At 38.4% G+C, this 13,185-nt stretch overlaps 1 protein-coding gene across 1 annotated transcript; it reads left to right on the top strand.

Moving 5' to 3' along the window:
• The first annotated feature begins 12,154 nt into the window (after positions 1–12,154).
• LOC145106072 (uncharacterized) lies at positions 12,155–12,895 on the top strand. Its single transcript, XM_079043120.1, has one exon. It carries the CDS (start codon positions 12,155–12,157, stop codon positions 12,893–12,895), a length of 741 nt encoding a protein of 246 aa, XP_078899246.1.
• Positions 12,896–13,185: the final 290 nt, after the last annotated feature.

Genomic DNA, 13,185 nt, shown 5'->3' with positions numbered 1-13,185 from the left:
GGGCTTTTCTCAAACTCCGAGAGTTGATTATGATGAGACCTTTTCACCAGTAGCCAAGATTAAGTCTATTAGGGTATTGTTAGCCATTGCTGCATTTCATGACTATGAAATCTGGCAAATGGATGTCAAAACCGCTTTCCTTAATGGGAAGTTGGCTGAGGATGTTTACATGAGTCAGCCTGAGGGTTTTGTCAGTACAGAATACCCTAATAGAGTGTGTAAGCTTGAGAAATCAATCTATGGATTGAAACAAGCACCTCGCAGATGGAATCTTTGCTTTGATGAGAAAGTCAAAGAGTTTGGCTTTTCAAGGAGTGAAGATGAATCTTGTGTATATGTCAAGGCTAGTGGGAGAATAGTTAGCTTTTTGGTACTGTATGTGGATGACATACTACTCATAGGAAATGACATCCCAACCTTACAGGAAGTGAAGTCTTGGCTTGGGAAGTGCTTCGCTATGAAAGACCTTGGAGAAGCTGCCTATATCCTAGGGATAAGGATTTTGAGAGCCCGGAGTAAAAGACTAATTGGACTTAGTCAGAGTACATACCTGGATAAGGTGCTGAAGAGGTTCAGCATGCAAGATTCCAAGAAAGGAGAGTTACCCATCCAGAGTAATGCTAGAATGAGTAAGACTCAGAGCCCGAGTACCGAGGTTCAGATAGCATAAATGAGTCGAGTACCTTATGCTTCTGATGTAGGCTCGATCATGTATGATATGACTTGTACTCGTCCTGATGTGGCCTTTGCATTGAGCAAGGTCAGCAGATATCAGGGGAACCCTGTTAAGGCTCACTGGACTGAGGTAAAGAATATACTCAAGTACCTGCGGAGGACTAAGGACCGGGTCCTTACCCTCGGTGGGAGTGATGACTTGAGAGTTGTAGGGTATAGTGATGCTAGCTTCCAGACTGATAGGGATAATTTCTGCTCTCAGTTGAGCTGGGTCTTTACCTTAAACGGAGGAGAAATTACTTGGAAAAGTTCCAAGCAGGAGACAGTGGCTTATTCAACTTGCGAATCAGAGTATATAGCGGCAAGCGAGGCAGCAAAGGAGGCAATATGGCTGAAGAACTTCATTGGAGACCTTGGAGTTGTACCAGCTATAAAGGACCCTATGGAAATCTTCTGTGATAGTGAAAGTGTAGTTGCCTTAGCGAAGGAACCAAGGGATCACGGGAGATCCAGACACATTGACAGAAAATACCATTTCATCAGACATCGAATAGAATAAGGACTCCTCGTGGCAAAGAGGGTATCATCGGATGAGAACCGGGCAGATCCCTTCACGAAGGGACTGGGTAGGGTTAAGCATCTTCAGCATGCAAGGAACATAGGGCTGAAGGATGATATTAGTTTTAGTAGTTAGATAACCTTGAAATTTGTAAAGTGTAATTGACATTTGATGATGAATAAAAGTTGTGTTTATTTATGAGTAAAGTGTTGCTATCTTTTGTCAATCGTTTACTATTATTTCTTTTGCATGTTTTGACTTCCAGAATATTTATGATGTATTTTACATATTATTCAAATTATCCACAGTCGGTCATATGTTGGAAGTAGATATGAATTAAGACTGTCATGAGTTGGTTGTAGAGGTCTAAGATGTTGGACATGGCCTTAACACTCATGAGTGCTCATAAGTTCTGAGTATTGGATTCAACCCACGCCCGCTGGTATCACTTCATGGAATTTATCTCGAGTAATCGCGAGACGGTAATATCATATAAGTCTTCAAACCTAGAGATATTTCGTGTTGCCTATGAGTTGGTTATGCATTTATCGTACGAAAATGCATTGGTAACTCGATGTTATAAAACGTACTGTTGTGTGTGATTTAACAAGTAGTAGAACAAGCATATGAGTCGAAGTTTATCTGTTCCTTCTTGTATTAGAAGCGATATTTGGGCCCCTCGATGATTTTGTTTTTACCTATGTACTGGGCCCGGTCAGAACTAAGTTGATGTGTTCAATTAAGTTCTATGTCAAACAAATCGGAAATCGGGAAACAAACTGCTGGACAATAAGTAAGACATTGTTCCATGTATTTGTCCGGCTGATATCTAGAACATAGGATTATATGATCACTTATCTTAAATGGCGTATCATCATCTTCTCAGTTCCGAGAGACCTTGAAAAGAGCTACGATTGCTGATCGGTTCCTGAAGTCATACTTGCAGTTATAATTATTAGACTTATCCAAGTGGGAGACTGTTGGATAAGGTGTCTAAGTCCATAACTATTTCTGGTATGTACTTGACCCGACCCGGCATGGTCCATTTGGGTTGCATGGCATCATGCATTTGGATAGACTAAATGAGAGAAATAACACTTGTGGTTTATTAATATATTATAAGATTCTAATATATTAATAATATTATTTAATTAGTATTGATCAAGAATTAATTTGGAATTAATTAAGTGATCAAAAGAAGACTAATTAGATATATGGGTTGATTATGTAAATCATCCATAACTTGTATAGTGGGCTAAAGGCTCCATGGGTTATCAAGTTGGGCTAAGGTACATAGGATGCTCTAAAGATGCTCCATGGGAGTTCCAAACCCATGGGTCATGGAAATGAAGAGCCATGTTACATTAGGGTTTACATGGTGTAACCCTAAATGTAACACGCTATATAAAGAACATGTTATCTACCAAAATCGGTTACACAAGTAGTTGCAAGAGGGTTAGGCCGGTTTTCAAGTGTTCTACATTCTCTCAAAGTCATTCCAAAGCATTTTGTGTTGTGTGAAACATTTGAGGCATCACACTTGGGGTGCTAGGCTCTCAAGGTTTTCAAGGAATCAAATCAACTACAAGGTATGTAATTCTAGCCATCTTTTATGTTTAAAGTTCCCCATGTATGCTAGATAGGTTTATGAACCTTGGAAGAAGTATTTTGCATGTATTTTATAAACATAGATCCAAGGTTTTCTAGGGTTGCATGTACACTTAGGAGTGTTAGAATGCTCAAAACCCATCAGTTTGGTTGTGGGCTTGGGGCAGAACCACACAATCAATTGTTTGTTCGATCTGGATTGTATATGATTTGTAGACACTAAGTACTCGCATGAGGAACTAGTAAGAATCATTTTTACTTAACATTCATTACAACAAAAAAAAATATAAGGTTTTCTGGAGAAACACAACGCACTTTTCGAAAGAACACAAAACTTGTTTTCTAAAACAAAATGCTTATGAACTCACCAGCTTAATGTTGATACTCTTTCAAAACCTACTTGTATTCTCAGGACATTAGTACACATGTACACGCACCGGAGTCAAGAAGATGGAGCATAATAACATCGAGTCTTCACTTTTTATTTACTTTTAGAGTCAATCGTGTATGATTCGAATGTAATGTAAACATTATATTACTAATACAATTGTTGTTGTTGCTTTGATTACTATTATTCAATTGTTGTGATACTATACATGATGTCCTCCGCCCCCGAACATTTCCGTCGTTCCGGTTTGGGGGTGTGACAATATCTCATTCACATATACTCCATTTTGGACATATAATATATCGTTTCGAAGTCCTCGTGGAGGAGAACACAAACCCACTTAGAGTTAGTTATATATACAACATATGTATATATTTATATATGTCCAAAGTTAGTAAAATATAAATATTTATACTATTTTTTCCAACAATCCCCCACATGAATGGAGATCGATCTCTGCACATCCAATTTCCAAATGAAATTTTCTAAAGTTGAATCCTGCATAGGATAGGTAGGTACTACCCTTTGAACCCTCCCTTAAGATGTTACACTTAATCTGCTAGCAGTTAGTAGATCTCGATGTCTTTGAACTAAGCTGCAATTTATGTAGACGACAATGTAAATCTCACAGGACTCACCCTGACAAGGCCATATCCTCATAGATGTGTTCGTTTTGGTCATGAACACTAACCTGGTTCTGCAAGAGCTTTGGGAATTATGCCCCTATAATTCCCTTTGAAGCGACCCCACTTCTCTCTCACATAGGTGATTCCATGAATCATTAAAAACCATATGTTTAGCCTAATTTTGTCACTACATATAGGAATGGACTAGGAAGTAATGTTAACTCCCCCACAGTAACCTGCCTCACTCATACAATTAGGTTATCCTTTTGAACCCAGATCTTGGGATCTCCAGTCTTCTGGGTAAGGTTTCCTTTGCATGAATTTATTCATTCATGGGCTTTAGTCCTATTCCTTTTGACGACTTATAAACTACATCTCTACTCAATCCTTTTGTAAGAGGATTCGCAATGTTATCCTTTGACTTTACCCAGTCAACTGTGATAACCCCCGTAGAGATTAGTTGTCGTATCGTTTTATGTCTACGTCTAATGTGCCTTGATTTACCATTAAACATTATACTTTGAGCTCTACCAATTGCCGATTGGCTATCACAATGTATACATGTGGCCGTTACCGGCTTTGGTCATTCAGGGATGTCCTCTAAAAATTGGTGTAGCTACTCCGCCTCTTCAGCACAAATATCTAAGGCGATAAATTCAGATTCCATCGTGGATCTAGATATAACTGTTTGCTTGGATGATTTCCATGCTACAGCAGCACCTCCAAGTGTAAACACATATCCACTTGTAGATCTAGAATCTTTTATGCCAGATATCCAATTTGCATTTGTGTATCCTTCGATAACTGCTGTATGTCTTCCATAATGCAGTCCATATTCTCGCGTGTATCTCACATACCTTAGTAACATAGTAATACTCTTCCAGTGTTCAGAACTGGGTTTACTAGTGTATGTACTTAGTCTGCTCACAGCATATGCTAAGTCAGGTCTGGTACAGCTCATTAGATACATCAGACTGCCAATAATTCTTGAATATTCCACTTGATTAACACTATCACCTCTATTTTTACGTAGATGTTGACTAGTGTCAATTGGAGTTCTAGCTATGCTAGTATCTCCCTTAGCAAATTTTCCAAGAATCTTATCCACATAGTGTGTTTGTCTTAAAATCAAACCACTTTGGGTTCTTGAGATCTTGACTCCAAGAATCACATCTGCTAAACCCATATCTTTCATGTCGAACCTGGATTTCAACATATCCTTCGTAGATCTTATTATCTTGTCATCACTACCAATGATAAGCATATCATCAACATATAAACACAAGATGATGTACCCATGAGTGGTGCTTTTCACATAGATACACTTATCACAGTCATTGTATCTAAAGCCACTTTCCATCATGACTTGATCAAACTTTTGATGCCATTGTTTTGGAGCTTGTTTTAATCGATATAGAGACTTAACAAGTTTACAAACCTTGTTCTCCTGTCCCGAGGCAATGAAACCCTCAGGTTGCTCCATATAAATTTCTTCTTCTAACTCCCCATTTAGGAAAGCAGTTTTCACATCCATTTGATGAACTTTCAGGTTTATAATGGCTGCAATGGCAAGAACTAATCTAATGGATGTTATCCGCGTTACTGGCGAATACTTATCAAAGTAATCTAGACCTTCCTTTTGTCTATAACCTTTGATTACTAGGCTTGCCTTGTATTTATCAATACTGCAATCAGGTTTAATCTTTCTTTTAAAAATCCAGCGGTAACCCAGTGGCTTGCTACCTGGAGGTAGATCCACTAGTTCTCACGTATGATTTTGTAAGATAGATTCTACCTCATTTTTTATGGCTTCTTTCCATTGAGGTCCCTCAGAAGAATTAACCGCCTCTTGGTAGGTTTTAAGTTCACTTTCCACCAAATAGGTGTAAAAATCATCACCAAATGATTTTTCAACTCTAGCCCTCTTACTTCTTCTGAGTTATATCTCTTCTTCCTCGGATTGAGCTTGTTCTTCTTATCGAACAACTTTGTTGTTTGGTAAAGATGCGCTTTCAACTTCCTTGTTCAAACAAGGAAAAACATCTTCAAAGAATGAAGCATTCCTTGATTCCATTATGGTATTCTTGTGTATTTCTGGATTCTTAGAATCATGCACAAGGAAACGATAAGCACTACTACTTTGTGCATATCCAATGAATACACAATCCACTGTTTTAGGTCCTAACTTTTGTACTTTAGGCGGTGGTACTACAAATTTAGCTAGGCACCCCCACACTCGTAAGTACTTATATGATGGCTTTCTTCCCATCCAAAGTTCATACGGTGTTTCATTCTTTTCTTTGCGTGGTATCTTATTTAAAAGATAGTTAGCCGACAAAATAGCTTCCCCCCACATTGACTGGTTTACACCCGAACTTATTATCATGGCATTGACCATTTATTTCAAGGTGCGGTTCTTTCTTTCAGCAATTCCATTGGATTGAGGTGAATAGGGTTATGTGAATTCATAACGAAATTCCATTTTTCGCACAAAATTCAGCATAGGGAGAAACATATTCTCCACTCCTATCACTTCTAACTACTTTAATTCTCTTGTTGAGTTGATTCTCAACTTCATTTTTGTACAAGACAAACTTGTATATTTCTAAATCTTTACTCTTAAGTAAATATATGTAGCAATATTTTGTGCTATCATCGATGAATGTAATGAAGTATTTGTTCCCACCTTGAGTAGGAATTGACTTTAAATCACACACATCAGTGTGAATGTGTGAATTAAATCAAGAGGTTCGATGTTTCTTTTGATTGTTTGGAAAGATAATCTAGTTTGTTTTGCTTCAACACATGTGGGGCTTTGTGATTTCAGTCAATATTAAGTTTTGGTATGTATTATAGTTTAATTAATCGCTTAATAGAATTGTAATTTACATGTCCTAAGCGACCATGCCAAACATTTGAACACTCAAGCAAATAAGCAGAACTAGAACTTTCATTATTCATTTTGTTTGTCACCATTAAATTCAATTTGAACATGTCATTCAAGGCGTATCCTTTTCCCATAAACATACCATTTTTGGACAAAACTAACTTGTCCGACTCAAACACTAGCTTAAAACCAAATTTGTTCAACAAACCACCCGACACTAGATTCTTACGAAGTTCAGGAACATACAAAACATCCCTAAGCTTCACTTCTTTCCCCGAAGTCATTTTTAGAATGACATCACCAACACCATTGCTATCCGCGATAGCTGCATTTCCCATGTAGAGCTTTTCACCATCTTCAACTTCTTTGTAGGTGTTGAAAACACTCTTTTGTCATGACACACATGACGAGTAGCCCCCGTGTCAATCCACCACTCCTTTGAATTTGTATTCATGAGATTCACTTCAGAAACCATAGCTGTGAGATCAGTTATCATGGCCACCAACTCCATGTTATCATTCACCATGTTTGCTTGACGGTTTTCCCTCGTAGGTTGCGGGCACTCCGAAGTCTTATGACCCGGTTGGCCACAATTGTAGCACTTGAACTTCTTCTTGAAAGTTCATGCCTTGGGGCCTAGGTTTTTGCCATTAGCTTTCCCTTTGTGAGGTCCCTTGCTTTTACTCTTGGAAGTTTGACCAGCTTCCACCATATGAACCATAGAAGATTCAACTTCACTGCCTTTCTTCAAGGCTATTCGATTGTCTTCTTCAATGCGAAGACGCACCACCAGTTCCTACACAGACATCTCCTTTCACTTATGCTTAAGGTAATTTTTGAAGTCTATCCAACCAGGAGGAAGCTTTTCAACCATTGATGCAACTTGGAATGACTCATTAAGATCCATCCCTTCTGCATTGTTATCATGTATGATGACCTGAAGGTCTTGGACTTGGCTCATAACAGATTTTGAGTCAACCATTTTGTATTCCAAGAACTTAGCAACAACTTGCTTCTTAGTTCCAACATCTTCTGTCTTATACCTTCTTTCCCAAGACTCCCATAGTTCCTTAGCAGTTACAACTTTACAATAAACATTGTAAAGTGCATCAGTTAGCCCATTCAACACATAGTTGCAGCACAGAAATTCTGAATGGTTCCATGCATCCACTACATTCACAGATTGAGCATCAGCCTACCCCTTAATATTACAGGAGCAGTTTCTGTTAGGAACCGAGCCAGGTTCAAGGTGGTCAAGTAGAATAGCATCTTCTGCTGCCACCTCTTAAAGTTCAGATCAGAAAATTTTTCAGGTCTCTCAGCATGATTAGCCATGATGTTTGGAACCGGTGCATTTGGGTTCACTGCAGGGTTAGCACCAACAGCAGGAGTTCCAGTAGCAACGGGAGTTCCAGACATTCTGAAAAGGGTCGTAACCATAGTTAAATAGATTATAGGAAAAAATCGATACAAATCGATAAAAGAACAGAAAAACGAAAGGTTTAGAACAAAGAATGAATATGTTTAAGACTGTTAGTGTAAGGACTTCGTTTTCCTCTTGAAAGTTTCATGTAAAGAAAAGTTAGTAGCAAAACGTGGTGGCTGAGGCTCGAGTTCGACTCGATTCCCTTAAACAAATTCGCCGTCTGTTCTCAGGGTACAACAACCTTAACAGTGGTGTACTGCTAGATATTTCACTTGCCTGAAAAGGTCGCCGGAAGCAGGAGTACAGAGAAGGAGGAGAAAAAAGAGTATTTTCATTCGTGTGTTGAATGAGATGGTAAATGTCTCCTTTTATACTTGAATCGTGTAATGGAAACAAATCAATGATTGATTGAGCGTTTAATGCCAATAAATGTCATTAATTACGTAATTAATGCATCCGTTACAGAATTCAAAATAAGGGCCAAAACTTTCAAGTTTAGCAAAAATGAGGGTAGCGCTAACCCGAGTTATCGGAGCTGGATTCGTGCCCATGCACAAGTTCGATGTTTTTGGTCTACGAAATCCAAGATTTACACCCCGCTGCGTGCGGGTAGGAATTGTAGTAAAACCATAGACACAAGCTTGTAAGCCTTTCATGCATTCAAGCTTATAAACCTTGTTGAGTTTGGTCTTTCTACCAATGTGGGACTCATTCCCACATTCATATCTTTTTGCTAAATTTATTCTCAAATACCCTTATTTGAGTATCGATATCTCATTCACATATACTCCATTTTGGACATATAATATATCGTTTCGAAGTCCTCGTGGAGGAGAGCACAAACCTAATTAGAGTTAGTTATATATTCAACATATGTATACATTTACATATGTCCAAAGTTAGTAAAATATAAATATTTATACTAAATTTTCCAACAGAAAAAAAAATTTCGGCACATGTGTCTGTAATTTCTCATTTATGTTAATAGTTCATAACTATTTTGTAATTTCTCATTTAGTAAGGAGAAATTGCTTCCATAATTCTTGATCATAATTTTTATTTAGAATGATTTTGGTTGATGGAGTAACCTACCTCTACTATCTATTCAATCTGATCTTGGACAAACATGATGTTTGTTTTAAATCCCATTTGAACAGAATCTTGAACAGAAAGAAGAGCCTAAAGGTTATCAGTATGTATCATGTTAAGGCGGAGAAAACTGAAAACCTCATGAATACAATCATGGTGTAAGGCGGAGAAAGTTTGATCATGACCCGATTTCTTCAACATAGCAACATGTGAAAGAACTGGTTTAGATAGATGGAATTTGGTGACCAACATGTGGCCCAATCCGAGAGAATAGTATGCTTGAAAGTCACCGGTGTACCTATTCAGGCGTGGGGCGAGGATATTTTTCCCGCCCTAGGTGGAAACTTTGGCAAAGTTTTGCCCCGTCGATAGGATGCTAAGCAACGATGACATGTCATACGGTAAGGTATGTATCATTTTGGCCTTGAGAAAGAAAATCAATAATGAAGTATTGGTTATTATGGCCAGGAAATCCTACACGGTTGGAGTGAGTTGGGATGAGTGAGGTAGATGACAATTGATCCATATTATTGTCGACTACGCATTCATAAGACAATTTGTTGATATTAGTAGAGACTTCGGTATAATTTATGTGAATAGGCTAGTTAGTCTTTATTTGTTGATTGTTTGGTCGTATGATTCGTTCTTACGACTTGTTGGCGGAACAGAGTAAGACTGAGCCTAACGGATCGGCATGAGGTCGTGAGTCTTTTGGCGTTGACGAAACAGAATGAGACTGTAAGTCTGACGGATTAACATGAGGTCGTGAGTCTTCAAGCGTTGACAGAACAATGTGAGACTGTGAATCTGGAGAACGGTGTGAGGTCGTAAGCCATTAGGCGATATGCATTGTATGTGTATTGAAATATGTGGAATACTAGAAAACTAAGTTTTATGCTTATGTTGTTAAGTTAAATGGTTTTCAGGTTGTTCAGGTGTGTAAGGGAATGACGCGACGTGATTGTACATTCACATCGGTGTTATATTACTGTTTTGATACTTCCGCTGGTTTTTATGACTTGGCTCTAGTTTATCGTTAGATTTTTTATTTTGCAAATGGATGTTACGTTGTTTATTCAAAGCATGTTTTTGGATATTTGATCTTATTTGAAAATGAAAAGTTCATTTTGAAATTGGGTATTAGAATATATATATATATATATATATATATATATATATATATATATATATATATATATATATATATATATATATATATATATATATAAATAGATGATGCATTTTAACATAAAGCTTAAATTTTTCATGCTTCCTATATTTATAATAATATTAATTTTTAATTCCTTACGGAACAATAAACTTATACTATTGGACCGTTTTTTTCTTTTCTTTTTTTAGTTATCCTCCACCCATCCACCAACGTACAACGTGTCTTCCACCGCTTTTCTCACCAATCGAATGCTTACACTGGTCGATCCGTCTGGCTCTAATTCACTCTTTCTTCGATTGCAGACCACTATTTCTTCACGCTCACTGCTTCCACCTCCTACCTCCCTCTCTGTTTTCTCGATACCCTTCGTCATAGGCGTTTTCTCTCCTCTTCTTCCCCAAATATGGCCATTAATTTGTTTCGATTACCATTTTTTTTGCCTGCTATTTCCTATTCCGGTGCCAACGTCTTTCTTAAAGGATGACACACCGCTATTTTCTCCTAATCCATCGCCTCCATCTATTTCTCATCGGCTTCTTCTTTTCCTCTGGTTATGCGGTCCTTCCACCATCTCAAGCCCACTGTGTTTGAATATGGAGAATCGTCGGCTGGGGGTGGTGTACGTAAAGCCACGAAGTAATTAAAAACTACCTCATCTGGCTGTTGATTTTCGCCTTCCTTCTATTGCTTACCCTAATTTTTTTATAGTGAAGTCTTCTTCACGCAATTTGAGGAGTTTATTTGAGGTATGGTCTGATGAATTCTTTTTTAATGATTTTTTGTTTCTCATTCTTTGTTCTACTCAAAGAATCAAACAAAGTATAAACCTTCAAAAAAAATTGTTTCTGGTTGTATAGAATTCTGAGATCCGAACTCCATTCGTTTAAAGCCTAAATAATTTTTTATTTCTGGTACCATACAATCTGCTTATCAAAGCTTCTGATTTTACAGTTCTGGTACTCTACAACCATTAGGAGTGAATTGAGGTATGCTTTGATCAAAGTTTATTTGTTTTTTCTGAATTTTTGGTTCTTAATCTATGTTATGTTGGTGATTTTAGTGTTACAATGTCATTTTAAGTAACTGGAACTAACATGTGAGCTAAGGGGCTTCATAATTTGTATTCTAATATATGTACGGGGTTGTGCGAAGTGCACGCATATATAAGATCGAATTAGAAGCCGGTTCGACGACTAGTCGGGGGTCCGGGGGCAGCGCCCTTGGGTCCGGGGTTTCCAAAGGGGCAGCGCCCCTTTTGCGGGGTCTAGGGGCAGCGCCCCTAGCGGGGTCCAAGGGGCAGAGCCCCTGGCTGGGGTTCCGCTATTTAATATATAAACAGCTCTTCCTCTACAGAAGAGGGTTAATATTACTTGCTTCCAAAGCAACTAATGACGGCCCAACCCTAAAGAAAACCTAATCTTGTTTAATATATAAACAGCTCTTCCTCTACAGAAGAGGGTTACGATCTTAAGCTCTCGTTTTTCATCATACTTTCAGAGAATCCTCTAGCATATTGGCTTACATTTTCTATGCCTAGAAACGTAAGTGTCCACTTGGATTATCCTAGGCTGAATTTCTTGTAACCCAGGCATAGGGTAGAAATATCAGTTCGGAAAGTGTTATCACGATCCAAGTTGGTATCCAGATCTCCACCACAAACCCTAATTTTTCTTATAATCGAACTGATATTTCCTGTTTCTGGAGATGGGTGACTCAATCCGCGAGATGACCACTAAGTTTGCAAAGCTGGAGAAGTTCGAAGGTGTTGACTTCAGGCGGTGGAAGAAGAAGATGCACTTCATGCTGACTACTCTCAAGGCAGCGTACGTGCTGACTACTCCTAGACCAGCAGAGCCTGAGGAAGGTGTTGTTGAGACGGCTGAAGAGACAAGAAATAGACAGAAGTGGGACAATGATGACTACATCTGTAAAGGTCACATTCTGAACGGTATGTCTGATGTTTTATTTGATATCCATATTGAATCCTTGTGTGCCAAGGAGTTGTGGGGCACTCTTGAACTGAAATACATTACTGAGGATGCTTCTAGCAAGAAGTTTCTGGTCAGTGACTTTAATAATTATAAGATCGAAGATTCAAGGTCTATCATTGAACAGTACAATGAACTCCTTGGCATATACGGTCAGTTTAAACTTCATCGTATGAATATGGATGAATCCATTGTTGTGTCCACTATCATTGAAAAACTGCCTCCGTCCTGGAAAGACTTCAAACATAACTTGAAACATCAAAAGGAGGAACTGTCATTAGCTCAACTTGCTAGTCACATTCGTATTGAAGAATCTCTTCGTGCGAAGGAAAGTGACAAATCTGAAAAACCCAAAGGAAAAGTTGAACCTGGACAGCCCTCGGTTCATATGGTTGAAAACAAACCAAGGAACCAGAACCACAAAGGACATGGCAAACATAAGCAGAAACATGTCCCAAGCAACTCCAACAAAAAGTGAAAGGATCTGGTTTGTTGGAGGTGCAATCAAGTTGGGCATTGTAAGCGTGATTGTCGTGTGAACTTGGGCAACAATGGTGCTGGAAACAGTGGAGCCAATGGGAAAGTGAATGGGTCTTCGGCCCAAGTTAAAGGAGGTTAGTTTTTGACTAACTTTGATAATTCTAATCAGAATTATGTTTATTATGTTTCATTTATCCCTGAATCATTTTATGTGCAGGATGATGATGTTGCTTGGTGGATTGACTCCGGAGCAACGAACCATGTATGCAAGGATAAACGGATGTTTGA

Source organism: Lactuca virosa, chromosome 4 (assembly GCF_052849685.1).
Source record: "Lactuca virosa cultivar CGN04683 chromosome 4, Lactuca_virosa_CGN04683_v6, whole genome shotgun sequence".
In the NCBI taxonomy this organism is placed as follows: domain Eukaryota; kingdom Viridiplantae; phylum Streptophyta; class Magnoliopsida; order Asterales; family Asteraceae; genus Lactuca; species Lactuca virosa.
The sequence above is the reverse complement of the archived record's forward strand: the minus strand, read 5'-3'. Positions and strand labels throughout refer to the sequence as shown.